The 9,206-nt window shown below is 38.5% G+C and overlaps 1 protein-coding gene across 1 annotated transcript; it reads right to left on the bottom strand.

The window, feature by feature from the left end:
• Positions 1 to 727: 727 nt before the first annotated feature.
• Positions 728 to 6,233, bottom strand: ttc8 (tetratricopeptide repeat domain 8). The gene is made up of 14 exons (XM_010792547.1): positions 6,045 to 6,233; positions 5,411 to 5,531; positions 5,258 to 5,321; positions 5,007 to 5,166; positions 4,725 to 4,814; positions 4,592 to 4,636; positions 4,408 to 4,493; positions 4,231 to 4,318; positions 3,959 to 4,069; positions 3,731 to 3,870; positions 3,453 to 3,627; positions 2,616 to 2,738; positions 1,766 to 1,849; positions 728 to 1,652 (listed from the first exon to the last, which is right to left on the bottom strand). Exons 1-14 carry the CDS (start codon positions 6,156 to 6,158, stop codon positions 1,536 to 1,538), a joined length of 1,518 nt encoding a protein of 505 aa, XP_010790849.1. The 5' UTR covers positions 6,159 to 6,233; the 3' UTR covers positions 728 to 1,535.
• Between the last annotated feature and the right edge of the window lie 2,973 nt (positions 6,234 to 9,206).

Raw genomic sequence — 9,206 nt, 5'->3', positions numbered from 1 at the left:
GCTCACTCTCTATTCAAACCAAGAACAAGAACAAGGTAAACGTCCCAAGTCTAAAATAAACTGTAATCTGTACTTTGATACTGGTACCATATTCAAAAATATACAGTTTATTATTTTGCTATATTGACCTGCTTTTATATTGTATCATTTTCTTGTCTTTGCTATTGGTCCATCACTTCTGTGCAGTGTCCATGTCTGTGGTGAGACCTGAATCCAGTTTGAAACATTACAAACTGCTTACAGTAAGCCTTGCAGTGCTTGCTGTCATTCTACTAGCAGTGGACATTGGCCTGGGAGTCTATTGTAAGTCGTTATTATCCCACCATCTTGCAGCACAAAAATAATAACATCAAAAATATTCTCAAAGTACCAAAAGTAAACAACACCTAATATGCAGAATGGCCCATTATATAATGTAATATAGTACTATTTCTGGTGCATTATTAAATAAAAATATATCAAAGGTTTATTGACATATCATATACACAACTATGGTGTTGTATGTAATTAATTAAAAACTAGGGTCACAGGTTCCTCAACAATGCAATTACAAGACATAAAACCCTTTTTCAAAACAACAATAATAAAAAAGTGCAAGCTCAGGCATTAAGTACACTGTAAAAAACATTTTCATTGGCAGGTGGCAATATCTAAATTAATAACAAAGGATGAACTCGGGTCGAGAGATATTGAGGAGGAAGGGATATGGAAATGACTTTAACACAACTTCCAAATCTTTTTTTATTGTCCTTTCAATATTTGTGGAAACTACACAATGGCAAGGTAAACGTAATAAAATACATTTGATTTATGCAGTGAACTATCAAATGTAAGATCACCATTTTCTAGTAATAAAATAAATAAATGACCTTTTTTATGTGCATATGACTTAATACTATACAGGTCTGTACATTAAGTTAGTTTATCAGCTAAACACCCACCTCTACATAATTGTACATACTTACAAGTCACAACGCAGCATTAAGATATCACTTAGCCTTGAGTTATTAAGTTAAAGGATTTGTTCAGATGTTTTTAAATTGTGTTGCATGGAATTCTTATCCAAACTCACTGTATTTTCCACTAACAGTGGTCGACAAGCCCTTACTTTGGAAAAATACAGCAGTACCAGCATGGGACGCGATGTATTGTTGTTGATGTGGCTGGCAGCAAAACATATAATAGCCTCTTAAAAAAGGGCTACCTAAAATAAATCAATATCAGTTTGAGTGTATGATATATTTAGAATATTTCCACTGCTTAACTTTTCTGTCAGTTAATTCCGTCACACACAAACCAACTAACCAATCAAGGCAGTGGCAAGATTACTATTTTTGTTGAATGAAGACAATGTACCAAATAAACTGAGAGTTTAGTCAATACAAAGCATTTGATACATAACACCAAAAACGAATGCCCATTTGCTGGTTTCTATGTCTGATTGTTATGGAGCTTAAGACGGCACAATATGTCTTATCTATGACAACTACATTATTCGAACCACACTTTGCTTCCTACGCATGCTGGACAGACACTCACAGCACCGAAAAGTGTTCTCGAAGTTGCTTCAAAACCTTCTGAGTGTCAACATGCTCCGGAAAGGAGTCCTCAGACTTTAGGGCGGCAGTGTAGCTGCTCTGAAGGTCGCCAATCTAGAAACAGAAAAAAAAAATCACTAAGGTAGACTGTGTCGTGGAGATTTTACTTTGCTTCTTTAACTAGTTCAGATGTTTAGAATCAGATATAAAAAAAAGGGATAAGTTACCTTTTCAGAGAGAATGGAGAGATTGTAGTGTGGCTCATACATGTGAGGAGCCAGTGATTCAGCCGTCTGCAGGAAGGCTTTAGACTGGGTCAAAGAAACATTCATATTATCAACATTTATATATGAAAAAATTCCATGAAATCAGACATTCAGATTCTCACAGGGCTCATACATTTTATATAATTAGAAAAACAGCAGAAATGTTGCTTTAACTACAGCTTGCAGTCCCTCATTCATAGTAACATCTGAAGAATGAGCATCTTCAAGCTTAATCATGACTCCATTCTAACATTTCATTAGCTCAGGGGCAGTTTAAGTTAAGCTTGAAGAATATAACTGTTGGTGTTTACTGAAGACTCTATATCAACTGTCTTTAGGGTATAATGCAGTGTTGCAATCAGACTTTTAAGGCATTCAAAACAATTAAACAATAGGTAATTTGTGTGCTGTTTATCATCCAAACATTACTATAATATATATCACTACACAATAATAGTTTCACTCATAACTACCATTCTAAATATCATTATCCAAAAACACACCAGTTTTATTATTCCAGCACTTATTTCAGCTTGTGTTAGCATGGCATGACTTTCAGCTGATGGCTGCCACCTAGCTGTATATGTGGGGAACACACAGCCTTTATTGCCGTGAGATAACCAAATACATCTCATAATGTCTTGTCCTACAATATAATGTTATTGCTAATTTGATTTATTACCTAGTGCTTGTGGTCTAATAGCTAGTTAATTCCGGTGTATTAGAGGGTCTAAAATTACAAAGTTATGATCTCATACGTCATATTTTAACAGTGGAATAAAACCTTCATGACTTAAGGATTTGTCTTCACCTGTTCGATTCGACCTTTGCGCAGCTCCAGCACAGCCAAGTTGTTGTAGGCCTCAGCATGGTCATTATTAAAAGCCAAAGCCAGTTTAAAACACTGGTAGGCCAGCGTCAAGTCTGCAATGCCCTGTAAAAATAAAACATTCAAACACTGTACCTATTTGTGTGCATTTGATGTAAGCTTTTAAGTTCTATTAACAATAAATTAATATACATTATTTTAACTGTAAACCATATCAAAAGGGGTTACATTGAGTAAAGAGTGCTACAGGAATTTCATTTTTTTGTATGCCAGTTTATTATTGCTCAGGTTCCCAAGAAAAAAAGCCTCTTGATGATGAATTTCTTCATTACATTTTTGATTAATGCCAGAAAAAGCTCAGTGTCAAAAAAAGGGTAAATTATATTTACACCTTTTTGTTTAGCAAGATAATCCTAACAAATAAACACTACTTCATGATTTTTGTGCAAATGCAATTATTAAAAGTTCAAAGCTAAGTGGCATAACTTTAACAAAACCCCTCCACTGAATAGATGAGGTTTTCCAGACCTTGGATGTCATGACGACGAGTCCCATTCAGCTGCTTAACAGCCGCTTTTTTTTAAAGGAAAAAAATCATAATTCAGAAGTTTGATAATAACTGACATATTTTAAGTTGTAGCACAAAACCTGATAATATCCTGAGCTTATTTCAGGCATCTAAACAAAAACCAACACAAAGGTCCCACTCCTGAGACGAGGGAACTGGAAGATCAAAGATGTTAACTAGTTTCCGTTTTTTGGGACTCATTCCTGCAGCACTCAGACATTCTGGGATATTTGAAGTGATTGGTAACTCACCACAGCCACATGTCCAACGTTGTACCACACATCAGCCTGCTCTTCATCATTGGCCACCAGAGCCAGAGCCCTCTCGAATGAGGACAGAGTCATGTCGTACTGCTGCGCGTAGAAGCAGCACAAACCCAGGTTGTTGTACAGCTGGCAGTTATAAACTCCCATCTGGAGTAGCCGTCTAGCAATGGGAGAAAGATATTTAATCACAGATGGGATATAATTTCTCATTACATATCCTGTAAAAATGCGTTACATTTCTTATGCATAAATGTTTCTCTGACCTGTAAAAGCGCAGTGCGATCTCAGGCTGATCGGTGTAGAAGTGATTGCTGCCTATGCAGGCTATAGCCTCCACGTGAGTGTTGTCCTGCTTCAGGACATCTTTGTAATACTCTGTGGCTGATGGGATGTTGTTCATCTCCTGTGACAGTATAAACAATAAATATGGCTTCCTATTTCATTATGGCAGTGTTATCTAATTTGACTCTTTAGTAAGGATCAAACTGTACCTCGTGTATGCGAGCGATTCCTGTTAGAAGAGTAACTTCACCAGGAAAATGGTCCAGACCTTGCTTGAAAAGGCTGAGTGCTGTTATTGGTTGATCCAGGCGCTGATACACCTAAGGGGAAAACATGTAAGGTTTTATAAACAAACTATTGGTTTACCAGGGAAATATCATATTCCTTTTCAGGTCTATTCTTGTATTTTGGGTTTTTGAACATGCTTATATGCTTTAATGTTTATTTTCCAATATGCATCAAATTGGTAATGTTTCCCTACCTTTGCAAGGTAGAGATATGTATCCACGACCTCTTGATGGTTGAGAGCTGATCTAAACTGTTTTTCTGATTCTCTATACAAACCAAGCCTGCAAAGACCAGAGACATTACTCATAGCATGATTTATAAAAATGAAACGTCATTAAACATCAGAAATGAGCAGATGTCTGTAAGGTACCTGTAGTAGCATTTCCCCAGCTGAACTTTCCACCACCAGTCTTTGAACTGGGCGTGTTCAGTAGCTTGAGCAGCCAAATCTAAAGCCTTGACACAATATAAGGTTTGAGTTGCATTTTTAATAGTCAACAACCTAACAAAGTATCATGAATATTATTAATGAAGTAGCTTTAGTGAACACTTACATTATTCACATCATTTTCATGATGGAAGATGTACTCAAAAAGTGTCTGAGAAAGCGAAATAATGGTTACTTGATATGAGAAGAAAGAAATATGTATTATTTTTTGTGTATGCAAATAACAGTGTCATTCTTACCCTGGATAAATTAGGCTTTTGAGAATACTTGGCCATATTTAGTCTTGACAAATTTATAAATGGTCCTTCGGGATTGGTTAACATTGAAGCCTATAGAAACAGTGAAACAAAATGTCATGCCAAATATCATCTTCACAGTCAATATAGCAAAAAATAATGTCACATTATTTGGAAATAATCATTTCTGAGAGGCAGATAATACTGAGGAGCCAAATTCCGATTGTTTCACATGAAGCCTCTCAGTCACTGCAGACTGACACACCTTCATGCACATGTACTCACTGTTCCAAGACGGATGAATCTTCCAGAAGCACTAGTGACAGGACGAGCAGTGCTGGCAGTGCGCGGGGTCTTGATGGCCTGCTCCATTGTCCCAGGACGCCCTGACTGTGTGCTGGGTCTCACAAATCCTGTTATAGGACGCCCTGATTGTGTCAAAGGCCTTGAATTCATGAAATAATATTAGATCACTGTTAATTACTTTGTTGAAAAAGTTGTCAATGGTAAAAGCATTTTAGCCTGGCAGACAGTACCTGATAGCCGGTGTGGGACCTCCGCCATGACTGGTTCCAGGGAGCCTCAGTGATGTGCCGGGTCCTGGCGGAAAGTGAAGTCTTGTCAATCAGACACATTTAAGAATTGCTAATATACCTAAATGTAAGGCAATGAGAAGAGTTTGAACTCACGTGCAACTTGAGCAATAGAGCTCTCATCCAGCATCATCTCAGCAATGCCCTCCTGGTCGACCTCAACTTCATCTATATACACCATCTCTGTGAGAGCACGGGTTTTCAAGCTCCATGCAGCCTATGAAGCAGACAATGTTTCAATCATATAGATGGCCACGGATGTACAGGTGAACATATTACAGTCTTTGTTGAACTGTCGTCACCACAAAGGATGGCAGAGAGGAACATGGTTACCTCTGAGACAGGTAAAGAGGAGTCCTTGGGACAGCATGCAGTGAATCAGTGAAAGAAGAGGACAGAAATGGAGGACAGATGTGAATAAATAGGGGGAAATAGAAAATGAACGGGAAAACATGGTTCAAAGAAAAAACAAAAATGAGATGTGAAAAAGAAATGCACAGCAGTGACACGAATATGTTTCAAAAAACAATATAAATGTTGGTTCAAAGACTTGCCAGTAAATATAACGTTAACATGACCTCAGTTTAATTATGTTAAACTACAAGTACTGGACTAATCGGGATTAAACTCCAGGTTTTACTGCTTTCCTGCGTTAGCAAACTAGCAGGCTTTTCTTAATGGATAATCGCTAGCATGCTAGGCTAGCCCCAGACTAACTGCACCACAGTACCTGGTCGTACGAGTTGTCTTGTAATATTTTTGTGCAAATATCAGAACATTGTTGGAGTTTTCGCCGTCTGAAATAGCTCCACGCCAGAAACAACGGGTCCATTGTCACCTCCATCGCTTTGTTCGGGGTAAAATTAGGTGTAAAAGTCGGCTACCAAGCTAAAGCTGTTTAGAACTGGGATAATGGCGAGAGTGAAGCTTCCTCTGTCGCTCGGCAACCGTGGAGGGGGCGGTGCTTCACTGCTGTGCTTCCTCTAAGGAGAAACACACACACCACACAAAAAATATATAACAATTGTAATATTACATAATATACTCTTTTCTATAACATGTCACGTACAACAAAGGTTACAGAGCATTTTTGATTAGTTCTACATTATCATTCATTATAATATAGAAATAACAAAAACGTTCTTTTATTAAATGTTTAAAAGAAAATCATCACCTGTTAAAGACAAAAGGGTAAATACACTAAAGCTAAGACAAGTTTGCGAAAAAAGCATAAATGAAAGATGGCAAATGAAAATAAATCGATTAAATGAATGAATGTAAAAGGTATTTCATGGACATATCAAAGTATCCATGGACTTCGGTGTAGGCCTACTGTGTTTGAAATTAAAAATGTGTCCATTCTTTATATTATGATATAAGTGAGAACATGTATACACTTATATTACATTATAATAAAATAATATATATTTGAAGGGGATTTTTTGTATGGACAATTCATTAAAAAAAAAAGAATGACATTTACAATACGACGTTTTTATTGTACATTTATTTTAAGATGTAGCTTGGCACCAACTTTCCAGCTATGACGTTGATGTCTGCTCCTGCTTTTTTTCCTCTCGTGGACGAGTTAAAGGATCTGATTGGACGATGCGCTGATCCGTCATCTTTGTGGGCGGTGCTTGCGGAATAACAGCGCAGCTCCATCTTTGTAGGATTTGACAGGAGCTTTGACCTGTGTCGAGGAGGACCGCGAACCTCGGGCTGCAGAAGTACAAGTAGACTGCCACAATGAGAACCACAGCCTAGAAAAGCTGTTTCTCAAATAGAGACAGAGGGATTTCATCCTATCCGACTGCGAGACTATAAATTCACATGACCCTCAAAAATGCCTAATTTCAACGCTCTCCCGGGACTGGTGGAAATGCAACGGAACTAATGGGACACACGGGCTTAAAATAAATCCTTTTTGGTGAATGACACTATATCAGAAAGCATACGCGACAGAGACACACACACGGAAGTGCGGACATGGCTGACAGGACTGCTCCCAGCTGCCACCTGAGACTGGAGTGGGTGTACGGATACCGGGGACATCAGTGCCGCAACAACCTGTACTACACCGCCGCCAAGGAAATAGTCTATTTTGTCGCCGGTGTGGGAGTTGTGTACAACACCCGGGAGCATAAGCAGAAATTTTACCTGGGGCACAACGATGACATAATCAGGTAGTGTAATTATACTCACAACAGTTTGTTTCAGCACCTCGGACAGCAGCTGACCCACAACATAAAATGAATGGATACAGTACTGTTGTCATTGTGGGTGCTGGTGTCACCTTGCTACTGTAATATGATATATAAATATGTTTAGCTCCAGAGGGAACTCAAGGGCCACACACCTACTCACCGGACTTTATAAGGGGCGTCAGTGTGACTCCAGCAGGGCTGATGCCTTTAACCAGCTTAACCAAGGGTGAAGTCTTGTCTCTCACTACTGAAGATTACACTGCTGCCACTCCTCTTGTGACTGCATGGCTGCTATCATCAAATCTAAATGACTGATTTAGTCTATAAAATAGTTGTATTTCCTGAGCATTATGTTTTTTTTTAACGTTGTTGAATGTCTGGTCCTACTGAAAGTCCAAAACTGAAGGGTATTTCATTTTAACACACGAAGAAAATCAGCAAATCCACCCATGAGAGGATGTGTTAAAGACAATACTTTGAATTTGATCTTTTAAAAAAATGATTCTAAATAGTCATTTATCATGATATCGTTCGACTATTAATGTATTTTCAGATTGCCTTAACAATTCATAATTTGTTGCTGGCATTGCTTGTTTGATCGTTGTCTGGTAGGACATAATAAAAAAAGCTCTTTTTAAAACAGCAGCCTGTATATACCAGCACTCTCAGAGTAATAATGCTAATGTGCAATTCTGAGAAAGGCACTTGAGCACAGCTGTCCTTGAAGGCATCCTTGAATTGGAAAACTATATGTGGGTTGTGGTGAATCAAATATACCCTCAAGTCGCCTTCTCTTTGATACAACACAACAACCTGTGTTACATCACGTATACAATGAACATGCCTTTCCAACTGTTCTCAGCATGACTCAGAACAGTGCCTGTGTCAAACGCTCCAGCGCTTGTGTTGACATACATGTGTGGGTTGGCCTGGAGATGACTAGCATTATATACTGTGTCGGTAGTCAACTGGACTCCTGCTCCATTATTAATGAGACAATAGAGATGCTAACCCCGGGCTGCCCTCTGGGCGAAGTGCCTGAGTTCAAACGTTACCTGGAGGAGTCACTGAGTGCAATGCGAGACCAATACAAGAGTAATTAATTGGTAAACCAGCACATTGGCCACCTGTACTTCCGCTCTCCCTGTTGGGAGAGCATTTGCTAGGATTCAGTCAGATCAGGTTCCTTTTGGTGTCATTTTGTTGCTTTTTCTGCAGCCATGATGTTAGATATAATGCTTTGGCTACACAGATCTCTTGAGCTGTTGATCATTATTGACACAGGCTGGATAATAATCATTTGAACTGCAGATCTCAGAGGAGTGCATTAAATGAACTCTTGACTTACATTACATTACATTGCATTTAGCTGACACTTTTATCCAAAGCGACTTACAATAAGTGCGTTCAACCAACAAAATACAAACTTGAAGAAAACAGAATCATATAAGTACATCAGGTTTCATAGAGCCAAAACATTTCAAGTGCTACTCAACCGGCTTTAGATAAGCCAGTCCTTTATTAGTATATAAGTGCTTTGTTAATAGTTCTATCGCTCGAAGTGGAGTCGAAAGAGATGAGTTTTCAGTCTGTGCCGGAAGATTCAATCTGACTGGCGAGCAGTCCTCAGCAGTGCTGAATAACTGTTGGACTGCTCTCACGTTGCACTAACTCATGTGGAATAG

This window comes from Notothenia coriiceps, unplaced genomic scaffold, assembly GCF_000735185.1.
Source record: "Notothenia coriiceps isolate Sejong01 unplaced genomic scaffold, NC01 NC01_scaffold00001790, whole genome shotgun sequence".
Taxonomy (NCBI): Eukaryota; Metazoa; Chordata; class Actinopteri; order Perciformes; family Nototheniidae; genus Notothenia; species Notothenia coriiceps.
The sequence above is the reverse complement of the archived record's forward strand: the minus strand, read 5'-3'. Positions and strand labels throughout refer to the sequence as shown.

Coding starts and splice junctions, on each gene's coding strand:
- ttc8 (XM_010792547.1), bottom strand. CDS start 6,158: ATGGAGGTGACAATGGACCCGTTGTTTCTGGCGTGGAGCTATTTCAGA. Junction 5,167..5,257: donor GGTCCCACACCGGCTATCAG/GTACTGTCTGCC, acceptor CATGAATTCAAG/GCCTTTGACACAATCAGGGC. Junction 4,815..5,006: donor GATTCATCCGTCTTGGAACA/GTGAGTACATGT, acceptor CTGTTTCTATAG/GCTTCAATGTTAACCAATCC.